Consider the following 21,293-nt stretch of genomic DNA (forward strand, 5'->3'; position numbering starts at 1 on the left):
ACCCGGCAATACAGGTTTCAAAGATGCAGTCCCCCAAGTAAAATAATTAGTTAAAAGCAACACGTATATTACCCAATGTTTTATTGTTTCTCCAGCATTTGGATAGGCAGAAAACTTAATAAACAGTTCCATATTTTAAACCTTTCCTTGAGGAAAACATTATTCATTTCCATTTCAAAAACATTTTAGACTGCCATTGCTAAAGACGAATCAGAAATTTCCACAGTTAAAACCATAGTTGACACTAATTTTGGAATCTGCCTTGTCAAGAACTATCTGGAAATAAGTGCATACTACTTGCAATACTCAGCAACAAGTTATGACAAACCCTAACCTATTTCATTAAGCCATGGAACCGACCGTGGATTGCAAAAAAGAAATGTTTGCATATCCTGCTCAGTGAGAGAAATGGAAAGCTAGAAGAGACTGGCAGTTAAAGAGTCTCTAGTACTAATAAACCCATGTCTTTGAGACTAACTGGACATTGTTCACATCAAAGAGACACATTGGCAGGTGGTGGGTTGGGTATGATTTATTTGGACTGTAAGGTATTTTATTTGAATAAGTTGCCAACATTTAAAAATCCAGAAATGTTACCCCAAATCCAGATTTCCAGCTTTTCTTCAAAAAATAAGAAGATATGGTAATACTGAATATGTATTCTATATAGCAACTATCAGGTAATGCTGACGCCTTCCCTACTTTAGGCATATTCTCTTCAGTTCTACAGACACACACACACACACTCACTCTCTCTCCTGTCTTTTAACAAGCCCACGTCACTCAGTGAGATTACTTGCTTTAAGCTCAGTAAATACATCTATGTCGATTTCTAGGCTCTCTAGTAGTGGTAGCCACATTAGATAAGGGTCCAAAAGCAGTACTATCTCTCCAAAGAAAAAGTGATAATTACTTACTAAGCAGAAGATGTTGCAAGGAGTGTGGATTTAAGTGGGCCCATGGTCAAACTGTGAAAATACCTACCCATATCAGAGCTCACTCTGTATCCTCCAACTACCTCAAAAATCTTTTACGTCAGTCAGTACTTTCTTGAACTGAATTATTTCAGTCAGAAAGACATAGCTTCCAAACCAAGGACAGCTCCCCTTCTAACTTTGAAGCCCAATTTAGAAAATAAATACATTTCACATTCTATTGTTGCCTTTCTTCAGGCTATAATTTTAAAGACTGGGAGGTGGGGAACACGCTGTCAGATGTTACTTAGCAAGAAAATGTTTGCAATTCGTAATTTACACGTGTTGGCTACATATTAAAAATGTCATATATACGCACACTTACAAGGCAGCAAGATAAATCACAGAAACAAGAGAGGTAGGTTGTACCATCTAAGTCCATGTTCATGAATCCCTATCATTTGGTCATCCAGTAGTGAAGAATTCATCAGTTAGGTCCATTGTGCTGTTTGTTAAAAGGTGTGTGTGTTTTAAATGGCAGTCAATCTCTGCGAAATCTAAAGATCTCTAAATGACTTCTTTTCCTAATTCTTACTTTTATATTATATTAACTTTCACCATCTTACACCTGAATAAATAGGGAAGCCTCCCTCATATTAGGTCCCCTACCCTATCTCTTCTGATTCACCCTGCACATGCCAGCCAGATGTATCTCCCTAAAATAGATTTTCTTCATAAATACATGTCACTTCACATATCAAGAACCTGAATTAGCTTCCCAAGGCCTCTCGCCTCAAGTCTAAACTCCCCAGGCTAGATTTTCAAAGCCCTTCGTCCTTATTGTTGCTGTTCCCATCTGAAACGTCATCTCTCCTCCCCAGGAATATCTAAAGTCGACTCCTCATTCAAGACCCATCTTCAACCTACTCTACGAAGTCTTCCCTCCCAGATCATTCTAGTCCAGACAGACTTAGTGAAGTCAGTCAGTGTCACTCAATTAGTCTTACCTAACTAGGCTACAGAAGTCTTTTCATGTCAGAAAGTACATTTATACTTATTTTTAATTACATACTGCTACATACACAACAGGTGTTGGTAAATTGATAATGCTGGCCTAAACTGATATAAGCCTGAAATTAAGAAATATTAAATATTTCTCCCCCAGAGCAGACCCAAGCAAGTTAAATATAATCACCAAACCATCTGTTGCCCTCTAATTTTTTTTAATCCCTTAGGTGTGTAATTTTTCTCCTCAGTGAGACTGTATAAACTTAAGAATAATGTTTACATTTTATATAGTTCTTCATTTCTGCCATAGCACCTAATACAGTCACATACAAAACTGGTAATCAGTAAATACCTACTGAATAAATGTATACCTTTTCTATTCTACAGAATAAAAATTAAAACTTAAGTTCTTTATTTTAAGGTATTTTTCCTGGACTTATCATGACTAATTGAAAGTTCAAAATAAATGGAACACACAGAGCCTAACAATCAACTCAGTACCTAGGCCAGGGATACTTACAGATTAAGTGCTATAAATTCTGAGATTTTTCAAGACTTTCCTATCCCCTTTGATATGGTAAGGCAATTATTATTTTATTAGAACTTAGCAAGTCTGGCTAAAATGAGGTAGACTGCTGCTTTTCTTTGCTGGAGTTAACCTTAAGAAAAAGCATCAGGTCTAGGTATCAGACTCTTGTTGGCTGAAACCTGGTGAGTAGATAATAGAACAACAATACAAGGGCAGCACTGGAAGGAGAAAAAACAAGAAAATTAACATCTATAGATTTTTAAGCCTATTCAAAGTATACAACCAATGCTAAGGCCTTGAATCAAAGTTTATTCCCATGGGAAGTCCATTCCTTCCTGACCATTTATAATATAAATCTACAAATCACACTAGGAAATAGAAGAAACAGTGGTTTACAAACATATAAGTAAATAAAACATACTCGGAAAGTCCTACTCAAATCCACCAATGATTACTATCAAACAGTATATTCTACATTACTCTCTGGCACCTCTGTAAAATATTTCCTTCTAACCATAATAACCGTGAAGGTACCCAGCACTTCTTTACTTTTAAGAGATTTCTTTCTCTAAATTTTTTATCATTTGACACTTCATTCTGAGCTCACGGCCGGTCCCAAAATAATTTTGCTATGGATTAAGTTATTTTAAGAAGCTCCTTCTAATGAAACACTAGAAATTCTAGTCCAGATAGAGTTAGAAAATATTTAAATTGACATTAACTGTCTTTTAGCCCAAGATAAGATGTTCAAGGCTACAATATACTGTCTCTTATTAAAAGTATGCAGTACAAACGTTTTATTCCAACTTTTTATATTTTCATACTAACAGATTCTCTTACTTAGTAAAGGTGACTCATGTGACACTGTTTTATAAGTACATAGTTCATGTTATATAAATTTTATGTTGCATAAATTTTCTGGCATAATAAATCAAAAGTTTAAACTAAATGGACAAACCATGTGGTGTGCCTAGTTACAGGAATACAGAAAACCTAACACTCAATTCAGTACTTAGGTCAGGGCTGCTGAGATTACAACTAAGCATTGATGTTGCAATCGAAATTAATTTCTGCCATTTCCTGAATGCCTGGTTAACACCAGCATACATGTGAGAATTTAGAGGAAACTTGGGCGCTGAGTACCATTATACAGTGATCTTTAAAAACACTCACCTTCAAATGACTACATTCTACGTTACACAGAGAACACAAATGTGGAAATATTCTTGGAGATGCTGCATAATAATCATTCATCATAGAAGGAGTTGGAAGTCTCTTCATCTTCTGGGCATCAGCATGTGAGAACTTTGGTAGCCAAGATGCTTTCACAATCCCAAAAGGAGACTGAATAGGCATGTCAGCCTCTGACTGGTAATTCTTTTTATTTCCTCCTGATCTGTGTACATTAGATGAATTAATCACAGGCTCACGTGGGATCCGCTCTTGCTGGTTTACAGCTGAAATTAATTCTGATGAAAAAGGTTGCTGGTTCATAGAAGGAGGAATGAGAGACTGACTCATTGTCTGGTTAACTGTTTGGCTAATGGATTGGCTGGCAGATTTTACAGGTTCAAGGACAGACTGTCCTCCTGAAATGTGTAAGCCTGACATCTTGGTTCCACTCTCAACTGGGAAAAAGGACTGATTATTGGAGGACTCATTGGGGAAGTCCATCTGTCGAAACACATCTTCAATAGGAAACATAGAATTACATATCACATTTGGAGTGGGAACAGATGCAGAAATGTTCTGCTGTGACCGAAATTCATTCTTGACTTCATCAGTTGGAATTTCAGGATCATAAATACGTACTTCAAGGGGATCTTCTGTGTAGCCATATTTGCTTGCATGCCCATAATCAATCACATTACTCGAAACTGCCTCACTATCAAGCGTTTCTTTATTTCTGCTCTGAGAAGGTAAATTAGGTAATCGACGCCCCATTTTTCGCATTCTTATATCCCTCAAAATTAATGGCATATTTTCAGGAGTTAGCTGTTCATCAGGATAGCGACTGAGTTCTTCTAAGTCTTCATTAGATAATCCAAAACTTGCTAAGATACTTGAGGCACTCTCTTTTGTATAGCGGCTCTGCACTTTAGGACTCTGGTCTGTAACCTGTGTTACAGAACTCTGTTTCACTCCCACTGATGCAGATATATGAGGCTCATCATCCCACCGGCTACCATGAGGCTTCCCCTTCTTTTGTTGTGCTTCATGAAAATCCAGTTTTTCTTTGGTCAATCTTGGATCAGTTCGGTGTTGAGTTACCTGAACATTCATTCTCTGTGGTCCCATGTTCTGATAAGATTCATGGCCAGCAAATCTGTGTGGAATTCCACGGGCTCTCCCTGCTGGGTAAAATCTTGGAAGACCCATAGATCCAGGCCTCATAAATGGTCCTGGAGGCCTCATCCCAGAAGGGTTAGGTGCTCGTGGTCTCTGAAGTGGAAAGTTTCCTCGTGGATTAAACCTGGGTCTCGACATGGCTATTTTCAAGAAAGCCTGATTTAATAAAGTATAAGGTGTTGTTGAACTATGTGAGGCAACGGCATTCAGCTGCTGAAGCGCCAACTGAGTCTTAATCTGAGCAAAGTGCAAAGGAGATGGGCCCAACAGAAGTGGGTTTGCAATGCCCAGGTTCAAGGAATTCACAAGTGGTGCGAAATTTTCCAAGAATAACACAAAGCTGAAAGTTAAAACACAAATATTAGATCATTTTAACTCAAACTACTTCATGAAGTGGGTTCTACAGCCAGTGTAAAACATTTTGAAAAAAGCCATGAAACCATTCTGCATTTCATATACTTTTAGAGTAAATGTTTACGAGGATTTTAAACTTTCCCAAAAACTTTCTCTTCTTTCTCGAATCCAGAACACAAACCCCAAACCCAAGCCAGAGTTCAGGTATACTGTGTCGCACTGGGTGCTGTCCTAGGTGCTGAGCAGTAATTAAACTCCTTTTATATAATCTTGAAAAACAGTGGGGATTCATGTTTTAATACTGGAAAAAAGATAGAAGGCATCAAAATACTTAGAAATGTTATGTATGTTATCAGATGTACACAGAATGAAAACAAGAACTGTAAGACTAAAATTTTACAAGACATTTCTCCAAGACATTTTCCTTGGAATCACATCTAATAAATTCCATATGACAATCAGACTATGCTTAGGTTTCCGTTGTTACAAAGTTATTTAAGATGAAAATTTGTCACCAATAACTTGACTACAGAGCCTGACAAAAGAGTGTGCAGTAGCATGGAATTGACCATAACACACAATGTAATAATATATAACAAAATCAGTCATCTTTCTCCTGGATTCCCTCTACAGAGAGAGTACAGACAAACATACATGGATAATAACAATGATTAACTTTTATAGAGTATTGTCCATGTGCCAGTGACTATTCTAAGTGATTTACATGGATTGATTCATTTAATTCTCACAACAATCCCCTGAGCTTTGTGCAGTTTTACAAAGGAGGAAACTAAGGCAAAGAAAAGTTAAATAACTTACACAGATAATAAGTGGCTGGGCCAAGGTTTGCACCTAAGGTAATTTGGCCCCACAATCCATGCTCTTAACCACTAATAGATGTGAGAAAGATTATCTTGCAGTTTTCAGGCATTGTACTAGTTAAAATTGGCTGCTGCCCAGCCCATCAGTGCAATATAACTCATTCCAAACCACTTCTCAGAGAAATATTACTTTAGTTGTCATTCAGGACCAAGGTCAGCAGCTGCAAAACTCATCTTCCTTCATCCAGTTTAAAAAAAAAGAAACAAAACACAGACTACCCCTATGCTTTCTATCAGGTCTCTACTTTTATACCTGATAGAAATGCAGGGTGGGAAACATGAGGCCCTGAGGCATCTATGCATACTATGAAAACCCACACTATGCATTCTATTGGATGATCATTACTTTCTTTCTGGTTCAAGCTACAATTTCACCCATAACTCTACTATATATTTTTTTCTTTATTTATACGTAATGTTAGTGAAATGCTAATTTGGCTGAGAAGTGGGCTTTATCTGCTTAACACTCTCCCTTCCAACTATCTTACATGCTGCCACCACATTTAATCTCTGCAAAGGACATTTTTACCACATCACTCCTCTGTTCAAAAATCCAAGAGTATCTCATTCCCTTTACTTCTTAGCTTTGTTTAAGATCCAACCATCTAGCTAATCTCTACCTTTCTAATTTAACCAAGCACTTATTCCAGCTAGGTTTTGCTCCTGTTCTTCTCTTCCCACCTCCCTTCATCTCTTCCAATCAAAACAAATAAATGAAACCACCTTGCCCTGGACCTGACTTATTTGATTTTACTCATCCTTCAAGGTCAGCCTCCATTAAGCCTTCTTGACTACCAAGGCCCAGAGTGAGTCTTCCAACAAACTTTCTTAATTATTGCTTGTACCATCCGGGGACTCATATCTTTCACTGTCATATTTTTGTATTCATGTGTGGTCTTTTTCAACAATCTAGCATCAATTAAATGCATGTGTTCACTGCTGTCTTATCCCAAGCATATAACTCTACTTCTACTCAAAATACCCTCAAATATTTGCTAAGCTATTTGAATGATCACATCCAAAGTCCTCATTATTAACATACACGGATTATTAATTTTCAAATTAGAATGAGACATAAAAATACAACAAAAATTACATAGGCTTCTGATTCACCAGATACAAGCAGCACACACAAGTTCACTGAACAATGATAATCAAATTCTCTGTAAATAACGCTCATTTATAACAAACTCTAGGTCTTTTTAAATGATCATAAGTCATATGAAACTGTGTCTACCTCTACAAAATAAAAATATTTCCAAGAACAATTCTGTCTTTACCCAGTCCTTAAAAATAACCATTGCTGATGTAAGCAGTCTGTCATCTAGTTACTCAAACTTTCTGCATCATTTTTCTTAATTGGTGCAGACTTCTCCCACAACTTCAGGAACACAAACCCTTCCAAATATTCTTTCTCTCTCATAATAAAACCAAAAAAGAACAGATTTCAATCAGTCATCTAATTACCACATGGAATTGGGAACAATTATCAATTGGAGGCATCTACATTTTAAGTTCTTTAAAGGCAAAAATCTATCAGTGTATTTCCTTATGTGTCTAGAACTGCCTTATACGGATATAAGTATACGTTTAGAGAATGCAAGACAGCAGCCCTTCACAAACTGCATTCTGCAGAAACTAGTGTCCTGGAAGATTGTAGGTCTTCTACAAAACAGTTTCCTGGTCAAGAAAGCTTGAAATGGATGCACTTGTTACCCTTTTTAGAGGGGCACAATGCCTACTGCATAACAAAGGCTCTGAGATGTCCTACTGTTTATCGAAAAACTTTTTTTCATTTCGTACTTCACAAACTTGAGTTTTTCTTCATGCATATGAAGAAAACGGGGTGATATCTGAAATATTTAGTAATTGGTAAAGCACAAGCCATTAACAATTAGAACAGTACCATGTGCTTTATTGTGTGCAAGTAGGGTCCTGAGCCCCTCCTTCCTCCACCCCCTTACATTTTTAGCTGCTACAGCACAAGATGGTGGTGGGGCAGTGCTCAGGGAGGGACTAGAAGAATGGGGAAAGTGGAGGTGCACTCTTAGGGCAGCAGCTAATTACTAATCAAGGCAGAATTAGTTCCACATTTTAACAACTGGCAGATCTGTATCAGTGTGCAGTCACTGAATATCAGTCCTGAAAAGACACCAGTTTTTCAGAGAAAGTCTAAAATATACATGCAGACAAGAATGAAAAGGCCTTTTCTTAATGAAGGAATTTCAACTATCCATAAGCAGAGGCCTGTTTGCATTTTTTTTAGGAGCCTTAAAAAAAAATCAGGGGCCGGTCCCATAGCTGAGTGGTTGGGTTCACGCACTCTGCTTTGGCGGCCCAGCGTTTGGCTGGTTCGGATCCTGGGTGCAGACATGGCACTGCTCATCAAGCCATGCTGAGATGGCGTCCCACATAGCACAACCAGAAAGATCCACAAGAATATACAACTATGTACTGGGTGGCTTTCAGGAGAAGAAAAAAAAAAGACTGGCAACAGATGTTAGCTCAGGTGCCAATCTTAAAAAAAGAAATCACCCTAGATCTCCTATATGGTTAGTCCCATTGTGAAATCTAATACAACGAGGACAGAGTAATAAGTTAAACAGTCCTGGCTCTCCCAAAGAGATCTCTCCCTTCTCTCTCAATAAGATAAGCCAGAGGCCTGTTCAGCCATGGTTATTTATTAAGTATTCTAATGCCAGGACCTGCTAGCTAGACGCAAGAAAGTTTCTCTCTTGGCACGCCTATCCTGGAAAATCCATCATTATAAGCAAATGTCACTCTTTCAATAGGTCTCTTTTACCAACCTCCTTTCTGAGAACAAGCGTCTTTAATCCTCCTGAACTTTAAGCCAACAATTTCTCCTAACTTTTATCCCAAGAGTCCTTCTGAATTTCAGACTTTAAAGTCCAGTATATTTTATTTCATTTAGTTTGTATTTAGTAATATTTTCAGACAGTAATCCACTAATACAAAATCCTCAAACACCTTCTTATGCTACCATGTCATTTCTAGTCCTGGTAGAGAAGTTTCTGACAACGTAGTTCATCAAAGTATTATCATTAAAAGAATTATGATAAATAACTTTACTATATATGTGTTCAACTATCTCCAGTTCTATTCTCACTACAATGATGTGAATTTTAAATCAGAAGCATGAAACACAATATTTGGCATTGGTAAGAACTGACAAATACACTTTTTAAAATAAAAAGTCTGCCTACAATACACATGCCAAATAATTATCTTCAGTGGTTAAAAAGTTTAAGTAATCCTATATTTTCTTTGTGAATGAAATTTAAGAAGTCTATTCATATTTTATTTGCACAATTTTCGTTTTTTATTTTATTTGCTTATTTTTTGAGGGAGATTACCCCTGAGCTAACAGCTCCACCAATCCTCCTCTTTTCTGATGAGGAAGACTGGCCCTGAGCTAACATCTGTGTCCATCTTCCTCTACTTTATATGTGGGACACCTGCCACAGCATGGCTTGATAAGCAGTGCATAGGTCCGAACCCGGGATCCGAACCCGTGAACCCTGGGCTGTCAAAGCAGAACGTGCGAATGTTTTAACCACTGCGCCACCAGGCTGGCCCTCATTTTTTATTTTAAAAGTGTAAGCACATTTTTAATCATTTAGGAAAGTTACTATTTAATCCCCTCTCTTAGAACTGTCATTCACATTCAGTCCAAATAAAATGTTTTGACTAAAACGATGCTTGTATTTATACTTCAAGCTTTCTAACTTAAGGGCAGGCAAACCCCACCATCAGCATCCTTTTCTCTCTGTCCCTTAACTTTTCTCCACTTTCTCTTGTTTAAACTTCAGCCCTACCCATTATGCCCCAGGGTAAAAACACTTAATGCAAATGCTAATACCTAATAGAAGCTAGGAATTTATAGCCTTCTCAACCAATTCATGGGAATAAAATTCCAAAATCAAATACTAGGTCATTCAGGGTATCCTAAAAAAATGCTAGGTACTCATAAAAAACTTAGAGAAACAGCCTTCTTAGCAATAAATACATCAGAGAGTAACTTCAAATCCAGATGTTATTCATCCATTTACAAATAACTGAATTGCTGCTCTAGGTGGGGAAGTAAGAAAGTTATTAAGCCAGAACAGATCCCTCCCTTCACAGAGGTAACATTCCAGTTTTTAAGATGGAGGTAGTATCGCATAAGAACTAGAGAAACCAAAATGATAAAATATAGTTGGAAATCTCTTGGAAGTTTCCCTTTTCAGGGCTCTGCAATTAAGAGGGTTTGCAGAGACAGGAAACTGGTTGAATAAGCTATGGTATATCCATATTTTGCAGCTGTAAAAAGGAATGATATTATACATCCCTTGTAGAATATACTGGAAGGATAAGAACTAGTGGATTAAAAAAACCTTTAAGTTACCTTCATTTTTTAAGTTAGCATATGGACAAAAAATAAAATGCTGATTAAAGATGAAATGCCCATACAATAGTATTACATATGTAAATATATAAACAGTATTACCATCACCTAAGTCTAAAGTCAAGCTGGTTTCAAACCCCAAAATAGGAAATGTAAGAGTCCCAATCTAACAGAGTCTTAGGTACTCCAAATCTGCTATTAGAAATAATGAAGCCCCAGGGGTTTCACCAACAATGGCATTCACTGGTTTGACAATAATTTTTAAATACTGTTAATATCACAGAATTTATACAATCAAGGTTAACAAATGATAACCAGATACAGGTTTCCACCGCTATCCAAAAGCTCACTTTACTTCTACAAAAGACCTTCATTAAAATTAGTATGTTTTCACCAACCAAAAGAAATTCGAAGAGGATTTTTGCTTTTATGAAAAAATGCGAGAGAAGAGAAAACAGCATTCAGCATTCGTTTTGCAGCAAGACCTTCAGAGGCAGTGTGCACCCCAAGCAGCAGAAATGGCCTATACTCAGCATCTCAGCATCAAGGCGCCATAGCTTTGAACTGGGTCCGTGAGCGTTTGGCTTTATCTCAACTTATGCCAGGAGGTTATTTTTGGGGTCTGGGAATGCTCAAAAACTTTTCCCATATAAATTGATGGTAACTGCTTCTTGGCTTTATGCCATTTCGGCTTACAAAATGTTTCATAGCAATGCTCTACTTTTGGACAGTGGGGGAAATTTATACTCAGAAAAAACGCCTGATACAGTAAATACAATCTTTATTATACACAAACATTAAAGAAAATGCCATTTTCTGGACAACTGAGTTCCCTAATAGCTGAAAAGCTAATCCTTTACAATGCAACTAAATGTTTTTAAAACAAATACTCCCTATTATGTGACTCGGCAAAAAATTTTGAGTTTTTCATTTTTCTTATCCTCCCAGCCATGGAATATATGACATCCACAGCCTTAGGAAGAAAGCTTAAAAAAAAAAAAAAAAGATCCTAAATGAATTTTTTTCAGACAGAACATTACCGAAAGGTTTTTAGTGGCTAGGATTGGGAACTAAACAGAAAAGATAAGAAAGCTCTTTCTGGGTTGGAGAGGACCTACCGAATTTGGAGACAAAAAGTAAATTGTTAATGTTGAAACCAAGAGATGAAACAATACTCCAGACAAGCGTTGTTTTGTTTTGTTTGGGGGGCGGGGAGGCAGGGAATAGTAAATTCAAACTGAGAGAATCTATCATTCAATTTTTTTAAAAGGCCTATGACTCAAAAAGGTTAACAAACCCTATTTAGGGGTTTCAGAACCTAGGCCTCCAAGGCCTGAATTTAGGTGGCTGTGAAAACTCCCTATGCACTTTTCGCCCCCATCCAATTTTCAGCTACTAGCTCTCCTACACTGCCACATGCCTAACACTTTTTGCTGCTATCACCACTTCTGTACATCTCATCTTTTTTAGTTGTTTTGGTTTTATGGCAGAGAGGAGCACTTAAAAGGCAATGTCAGTAGGTTAGAAAACACTGGAAAACTTCTTAGAAAAGGGCGTCCAAATCCTGCATGACATTGGGAGACAGGGTGAGAAGGTATTCAGTTGCTGTGGTCAATAAATTCTGAGAGATTGTTTCTTTATCACCAGAGATCTCTTTTTTCCCCCTTCTTTTTGATTTTAGTGGAAAGGATTAAGTTCAAAATCATTCATTCATTAAACATTTTTTGAGATTCTAACACGACAATCACTATGCTAGTCCCTGGAGTTGTAAAATCAAATAAAACATGATTCCTAAAGCCAAGTGCAAACAATCCAGCATGAAAAAGTAAAGCAACTGCAGTACAGTTTGTCAGTATTATGACAATGCTAACATATCAGAAAAAGATTTATTTCTGGAAGAGGTAATGTCTGAGTTGAATTCTGTAGGATGAGTATCTTCTAGAGTTTTGAGGGAACTGGGAGAAGTGAGATTTCAGATAACAAGGCCTTACTGAACGTGTTTTTATCAAATTTTAGAGAATTTAGAATACCCTGGATTAAAGTTTCTGAATAAAATACTATAATAAGACAGCTGTGCTGGAATTATTTTTTTTTGGTGAGGAAGACTGGCCCTGAGCTAACATCTGTGCCAATCTTCCTCTATTTTTTGTATGGGGGATGCTGCCTCAACATGGCTTGATGAGCAAAGTGCAGGTCTGAGCCTGGGATCTGGACCCACAAACCCTACACCACTGAAACAGAGCACATGAACTCAACCACTACACCACTGGCTGTCCTTTGTGCTGGAATGATTTTAAAAATCATAAATAAACAAACCTAGTGACTGCTTATTTCTGACAAAGTTATAAAATTCTGGATCAAGACAAAACATAGCTTCAGTTAAAACATTTGAATCTTTGGTAACCTCAGGACTATTTGATAAAATCACCTGTGAGGACAGAAAAAAATATTTGCTAGGAACCTTATGCCAACTATTAGCTACTGTTTTTATTGACTTTTGAACTTTTTCCAAAAATTACTCATTTTCAATCCTCTGCTCTCTACAGCAATTCCTTCAGTCAACAAGGTTCAAAAATATTTTATTCACCATTTCTAACTAATCATAAAAGTCTATACAGTCCTGTCAATATCTCTAATATGTACTTTTCTTTTTCTCTCACCACCATCACCACCCTATTACTAGGCCTCATCACTCCACAGCATAGCTGGCCTCCATCCCAATTCACTCTACCACTAACTGATAAATATCCTTCAAACACTTTTTAGTATCACTCCTCTACATAAAAATCTTCACCACTTTACTGCTGCCTCTAACACACTGTCCAAATTCGTGAACCTAGCATTTAATATATAACCTGATCCTAATCTACCTTTCACATCTTACTAGCTAATAATACTTAACGAAAACCTTCCGTTACAGCAAAATTGGTCTATCTGCTATCTCCTTACCGCTTTCAATGCATTCTTGCTTCCATACTTTCTTCTCATTCCACTACCTAAAATACTCCTCTCTCTCTCAGTCAAACCCATTCCTCAAGATTTTTTCCAAGTCCCACCCGACAAGAATCTCTTTGATCATCTCCTACGGCACACATTAAGTTATTAATCTAACACAACTCAATAAATGCAGTAAATAATATACGCAATGTTTCAAACTTATTTCTAAGCTAGTAGTGTTATCTCTATACACCAGATAAGCAGGGTTTGGAAGCTACCAGATCCACCATTTACAACTGAGATCTTAGACAAGCTACTAAATCTTCTGAGCACCAGTTTCCTCATCTATAAAATGGGAAAACTATCTTCCTCCCTGGATAACTGTTAAGAACAGAGTTAGATAAACTATGAATATGTATGTCTGACAAAGGGGCAGCCCAATAAAGGTTAGTTCTACTCTCCCTCTCCTCACTTCTTCATCGAGTAAGGGGTTTTCAGGCAGACAATCACACTCCTGATCACCAATATTTTTTAAATCTCTGCTTCTGCAGAAGGTAGTTAAATTTAGGGAGGAAAAAAAGGGTAAGAGACGAGCAAAAATAGAAATTACAAAAATAATTCCGATTCCAATTCACACACAACCTCTTTCTATCTTAACAGATTCACAAGAATACAGTTAAATCTCTAGAAAACAAAAACCTATCCTGGAGGAACTACAATGTAATAGGTGCTCTAGAACCCCAGAGGTAAAAGAAACCCACATGAGATGTTCTTCATAAAATAGTGTCTTGAGGGCCAGACTCAGTGGCCTAGTGGTTAAGTTTGGCATGCTCTGCTTCAATGGCCCAGGTTCAGTTACCCGGCGTGGACCTATACCACTTGTCTGTTAGTGGCCATGCTATGGCAGCAGTTCACATACAAAAAGAGGAAGATTGGCAGCAGATGTTAGCTCAGGGAGAATCTTCCTCAGCAAAAAAATCAAAAAATAAAATAATGTTTTGAAGTAATAATTCCTAATAATGTAAAAGTCTTAAAAAAAAAAAAAGAAAACTCAAAATGCAGAGTCCAGAAAAAAGTAAGCTCTCCAACTGCATAACAGTATGCTTTAGTAAAGTTACAGTTTTTCTTTGGCTAACAAAATGAAAACCTACAGTTATGCACACAAATTCACTGATGCGCTGGCATAAAGAGTCAAATGTTACAGACTGAAGTACTTACTAAGTGAAATGATGAATTTGGGATTTTCTTTAAAGTAATCTAGAAAAAAAGGATGCATGTCTGGGTGGGCAGGGATGAGTGGTGGGTGAGGGAAGTTCGACGAAGCAGGACTGGCAAGAATATTTGTTATGGAAGCTGAGTGACGGGTCCATTAGGATTTATTACCTTTTGTCTCTACTTCTTTTAACATGTCTGAACATTTCCAAAACAAAAAGTTGAAGTGCTAAATATTAAGTATGGCATTTTTAACAGAAAATAAGATGGGGGAGGAAGAGTATTACAAAAAACCTTCTCAATAAATCTAACATTATCATACCAAGGTCTAACAAAAACCAAAATCAGGTAATTTGCTATGATTAACAGGCGATGTGTAAATAACAAATGCAGATTTCAGTGTAAAATCTCATTTTAGTTCATTATTCCCTACACTGTTCCTTCCCATCTGACTTAACTGACTTATCTGTTAATAAATAGTTTATATTTCACTCTGTTTCATTATACCTTTTGTTGGAAAAAACTAATTTGTGAAATGAAGAAAGTAAAATTAAGCAAAACAAGCAAAGTGTTCTTGATTTCTTGATAAGAAATCTGTGATTAAGAATTAGGTTAGGTCACACAGAAGAAAATAAACTCTCTGCCTTTTGAGAATGATACTGATATAACCTGAAAACAATGTGATAAGAAACAGGAACCAGCAAAACAAGGGTAAATTTGGCACTAACACCTGGAAAACAATCAAACAAAGACAGCCATTATAAAGCCTTTTTCATTTAACTCCAGGAGCTTTGGCCATAAAGAGGTTCATGCACCTAGAGGAATTTAAGGATAGCCAACTTATGAAATCATTAAACTTGGAAAAATCTTGAGTTGAGATCTGAGTTCTTAATTATTAACTCCTTTGAAAACAATGGCAATTAAATAATATTAACCCTTTAAAATAAATTTTATTCCTGATTATATAAGTACTATATGCTTGATATAGAAAATAAAAGTAATACATTAAATCCTTATCAATAAAACTATCACTTAGCATGAATATTTTGACATAATTTCTTCTAGTTTTGTGTATGTGCATGCACACATGGATGAGAAAGGGAGGAGGGTACACTAAAGTCTACCCTATGAAATTAGAACTATACTATTTTCAATTAATATTTTATTTTCTTATATTTAATACTTTTCAAGAACAGAATGTTTAATGGCCACAAAACATTCTGAACTCCTGAGGAAATTTTTATTATTTTGACAAGTAGCAGTTAAAAACTCTTTCCTATGTCCTTTTAAGAACTAAAACATTCCACTCTGAAACCAGAAATATTCAATAAAATGTCAAGCATAAAAATTCTTTTAGAAGCACCTAGAAACTGATTTCTTGAGGCAAACATGAAGAAATGGCTTGGTGGATTACAAAGATACTACCATTCAATCCCACGAGGTACTTCTGAGATGTCCACTACCATGGACAAATCAAGAACTGCCTGTTATTTTGATGCAGTCTCTCAATTTTCTTTATAGAATTGGTAAAGAAATCTGAAATCTAAAAGCACCATCGAAACTAAGTCAATCAGATCATAACGGCTTCATTAGATTTATAATGAAAAGATTTGTATCAAACCCCACACGTGAATACAGCACTTCATGGTTTACAAAGCACTTTAATATTCATTATCTCATTTGAGCCTCACAACAACCCTGTGTGGAAGGAAATCCCAGTTTATAGATTAAGTAAAGCCTTAGAACTAAGTGGTAAGATCACAACTAGAACCTATTTATCTCTTCTAGGTGTCCCTTCCACACTGTATTCTAGATATACTAAATGTTTACTTTATAGCTTTGTTTTTTCTGACATTAAAAGGAGTAATACATGTTCATTACCACTCCCCAAAAAGAAAGAAAAATCACCCTTATGACATGCCAAAAAGAATAAAAACAGTTTTCTGGGGCTGGCCCGACGGCGCAACGGTTAAGTTCGCACGTTCAGCTTCTTCGCAGCCCGGGGTTCACCGGTTCAGATCCCAGGTGCAGACACGGTACCACTCAGCAAAAGCCATGCTGTGGCAGGCGTCCCACATATAAAGTAGAGGAAGATAGGCATGGATGTTAGCTCAGGGCCAGTCTTCCTTAGCAAAAAGAGGACGATTGGCAGTAGTTAGCTCAGGGCTAACCTCCCTCAAAAAAAAAAAAAAGTTTTCTATAATCTTACCACAAAGGAAAAACTATCATTAACATTATTTTTCTAGGTATATAACCACATACCTCATTTGGTACTGCTTTATTAGAGCAACTGTTTGCCTCAGAAAATATAAATCCACTTTCGCACCTAAGAATGCAGGTATGACACTGGCCAGTTAATACAAGAGTGAGTACATGTCATTCTGTGCTTTCCTCAGTTTAAGTGGCACTCTATCTGCTAACCTCTTCTAGTATATAGATAGATCAACTCAGCCAGCTTCTTCCTACTATTAGTTTTGTCCCCTCATGTCTCACGAAAGTCATAATTCTGAAGGTGCGGCAAGTGTGGATAGAGAGCATCAGTGGATATAAAAATGTCAAAATATAGGACCTCAAGGAAATTGTCAAATAGAAAGGAAAAATAAGCAATTATCTGGTATCATCAAGGGTAGCACAAACTTCACTGCTACCTGAGAGGATTGGTAAACATTATGATCTCAGATATGAAAAAAAATGGAAGATCAACTCGCCAATGCACAATACCAAGGAGGAATCACCAAGAGAAACATGCATTAACAACCCCATATAGCAATGATTTAAGTTATTATTTCCAGGAAAACAACTTTCTGACAAATGGGATACGAGCGCAATCAGATGTACTTTTTTTTAAGGATCATGTGTACATACATAAAAGGGTCTCTAGAAGACAACACGGTATTCATAGTAAATGATGCCCCTCTGAGATGTCCACTGGCGGTCCTGCCTACCTTGCTATCCTCAATATAATGAACTAGTCCAAAAGAAATCACCTGATCCAAGTTGAAATAAATCTTTCCTGGAATTTTTTTTAAAACTAGAAAGGAAAAAAGTGGTGGATGTTGGTAAAACTTAAATGCTGTTGACAGTGTATTTACTGCCTTAGTGAGAAAGCACACTGGAACAAAACAAAGCCAATATAACAGAGGTAAACAGGACCAAGAGGTAAATCCACGGTTTAAGACATTCATTACCCAGTTCCAGCTGTGCCCAAGGACTAATTGCCTCCCTGCCCTCCCTGTCATTTGGTTGTCCACTTCTTTCATGCAGTGCATGAGCCAAAAAATGTTCCTATCTGCCTAAAATAGGTTGCCAAAATCTTCAATTAAGCATACCTAAATTATCTGGCCAAATGCCTTAAAATGGCAAATGCCTTAAAGCCTTTACAAAGTATAAAAGAGCATAAATAGAATGTTCCTTTTTGTATAAAAAGTGGAAATAAGAAAACACATAAATCTGCTTATGGTTACAAAAAGAAACAGGGAGGATAACAGAAAACAATGAAGTTGGTTATCTCTAGAGGGCAATGTACTGAAAGGAAATGGAAATATTTCATCAAGTACATTTTACTACACAGTTCTGACCTTCAGAAGCATGTTAACAATCTACATTTTTAAAAAAATTAAAACAAGGATGGGAAGAAAGGAAAAAAATCTGAAATTGAAAACAAACTAATTCAATCATTTTTCTAATGAATACCATAATCCACTGAAAAGGAAAAAGACAACTAATGCAACCAAATTATGAACTCACTATTTGATTTATATATCCTCAGTTTGGGTGGAGCTAGGAGAAAAGGGAGAACTACAAACAAATTTTTAGTTAGTTGTTTTTTTGTAATGCTATGAAGCAATTCTTAAATTGCTTTAGATATACATATGATAGGTTGAGCAAATACATAAATGTTTTGGTAATGCTGGGAATCAGGGCTCTTGCTGTGGAAGATACATAAATATGAAATGTGAGAAAGCAAGAAAGAATTGGACAGTAATAAATTATAAACCACTGAAAAAACCAGGAGTCCATAACTCCATACCAATCAATCAAGGTAAATGTAGAGGGAATGCTGAGTTGGAAAATCATCATTTTGTAACCATCATAATAAAGATTGGTTCAGGCAAGAATTATCTGTGCATGTTTAATCTAGAGAGGTTTTGACGAGTAGGACATTTGCACAGTCTTAAAATGTCTCTCCACGGATCAGTTAGTTCAAGGGGGAGTGGAAAACCCCAAACATTTTGACCGAATGTTCTCAAACATAATATCATCCATAAGGGGCAGATGGACATCATGCACCTCCAGATCTGATACCACGGGGCAAGAGCATCACTTACGTGATTTTTCTGGCCAGGGACATACCTAATTTGAATCTAATCAAAAGAAAACATCAGATAAATCCCAAATGAGAAATCTTCAATAAAAAAAAAAAAGAAAGCAGATTGTATTCTTCAAAAATGTCAACTTCACAAAAGATAAAAGTTAGAGAAACATTCCAGAGTAAAGACTAGAGACATGACAACTAAATGCAACTGTCTGATCCTAGACTGACTGCACTGGGGGGGAAAACAACTACTGAGTGAACCACCAAAATCAGAATATGGTAGACTAAAGAATTTTATCAATGTTAAATTTACTGACATTGATAACTGTACTATGACTACAAAGGAAAATATCCTATCTTTAGGAAATAAACTAGGGTAAAGGAGCAACTTATTCTCAAATAGTTCAGGAAAAAAACAGGGGTGTGTGTTTGTGTAGGAGAGAGGGAAGGGAAAAACGAGAGACAAGGAATTCTCCTGTCAGGCAGAGCTTTAATTCATTAAAAAATAGTTAATGACCCAATCCTTTAAGTCCAACACCAGACTATCTAACTTCTTAGTTATATACTAAGTCAAAAAAGGACTATGAGCATGGCAACAGGCAGAAAACTTGCAATATGCTAAAGAGCATGAGTCTTAAACACATTTTTGGATTTGGCTCTTCTTTTTCTGCATCATGTTCACTCCCTAACTATTGACTTAGTCAGCCCATTATGCAATCCATAATAATCTGATCTTTGGGGAAATTTCCACTGATCTGAAGATACCCACCCTGCTAGATGTGCCAGTGAATGACTTCATGCAAAACTGGTTAACTCCCATAAGTGAAATTTAACACTAATGTAACATAGTGTTCTTCAAGAACTTGGACCCTATATTCAATGTTTTAATTCTGGTCCTGCTGCTTGGTAAAAATGCGACCCTGAACAAGCTGGTTAATCTAAGCCTCAGTTCCCTTATGTGAAAAATGGAAATAAAAACAGTACCCACTTCAGAACGTTGATGTAAAGATTAAAATTATACCTCCTAACTTGAAAAAGATGCTCAAAAAACATTAGATAATAAACAAAACGCTTAAGAAGCAAGTAGGTGTTTGTTCCTTTATTAGGATTTGGGTAATTTCTGAAAATTTCATTATTGCAGTAGAAATCGAAATTAAATTAATATAGGTATATAGACATGTATGCATGTGGTGTATGAGACAAGTGGGGAAATGTGAGTACTATCTGATATTAAGGAATTATTATTTTGGGTGCGATAAACATGTTCTTCTCTAAATACCTTAGAGAAAAATTTTGAACTATAAATTAATGAATGATATATGGGATTTGCTTAAAAATAATAGGGTGGACAGTAGAGACTAGATTGACCATTGGTTGTAATTGTTGAAGGTGGGTGATAGGTACATGGGTGAATCATGATACAATACCCTGCTTTTATATGTTTAAAATTTTCCATAATAAAAAAAAATTTTTTTAAAGCAGTGAAGAAATTCCAAAGAAAAGGAAGTTGGCAACATTCACTCATCAACAGGGAAATTAGCTGAAAGTTGAATAAAATGAAGACTGTAGAAATAAGGCAGGAAAATAGTATAGGAACTTAAGACTGAAACAAATATATTTTGGTATTTAGGGGGTTCAAAAGAGCTGAAAAATAATCCAAAATATATGTATCCCAAGGTAATCACTAAAAAAATATCAAAACATGTGTACCTTTTTTCCTATACTCCCTGAACATTTTTCTTTCAATACAAATCCTTTGTTATTCCTGACCCTCGCTGATCATCATTATAGCTATGTGTTTTATTTCTACACCTCACCTTTTCCTCACCCTCCTTCCTTTCCATTATTCTCTTATCTTCCATATACCTATGTCTCTTCCATTTTCAACCACAAATTCAGACTACAGTAAATAAAGTTAAAGCAATGAAAGAGCAAGTAAAGTTGGGTACAAACAGGGGCTTATTGGCTTTAGCCACAAACATAATTACTTTCAGTTTAGAGGATCTCTAAACCACCACATTTCAACATTCAGTAGCTCCTGTTTCCTCACAAAACAGCCCAAATTATGTTACTGGGTACCCATACTGGAAGCACTGTTTCTTAGTATGTAAAGCATTTTATTAAGAACTTACACAGATTCATTCAAACCTTGACAAGTACACATTAAGTCACAGTAAAAAGAGCACGATTTGGACTCCAAGGGCCTGTGTTCTTATCCAGGCTCTGGCAACTACCAGCTGAGTTCATTCACTCAACATGCACATCTCATACATATCAGGCACTGGGACAGATACAAAGACAAACAACAATCATATAAATAAATGGTTACAATATATTTCGATAAGTGCTGCAAGAGAGGCATATATTAAGTTTACAGATGCACACAGTA

The 21,293-nt window shown here is 36.5% G+C and overlaps 1 protein-coding gene across 3 annotated transcripts in view; it reads right to left on the reverse strand.

The window, feature by feature from the left end:
* The window catches only part of ZNF638 (zinc finger protein 638), a 138,852-nt gene that overhangs the window by 55,269 nt on the left and 62,290 nt on the right, over window positions 1-21,293 (reverse strand). For all 3 annotated transcript variants that reach the window (XM_070573815.1, XM_008535934.2, XM_008535935.2), the window contains exon 2: window positions 3,625-5,140. In XM_070573815.1, the coding sequence (XP_070429916.1) occupies window positions 3,625-5,140 (1,516 nt within the window). The remainder of the gene's footprint in view (window positions 1-3,624; window positions 5,141-21,293) is intronic.

This window comes from Equus przewalskii, chromosome 14, assembly GCF_037783145.1.
Source record: "Equus przewalskii isolate Varuska chromosome 14, EquPr2, whole genome shotgun sequence".
NCBI lineage: Eukaryota > Metazoa > Chordata > Mammalia > Perissodactyla > Equidae > Equus > Equus przewalskii.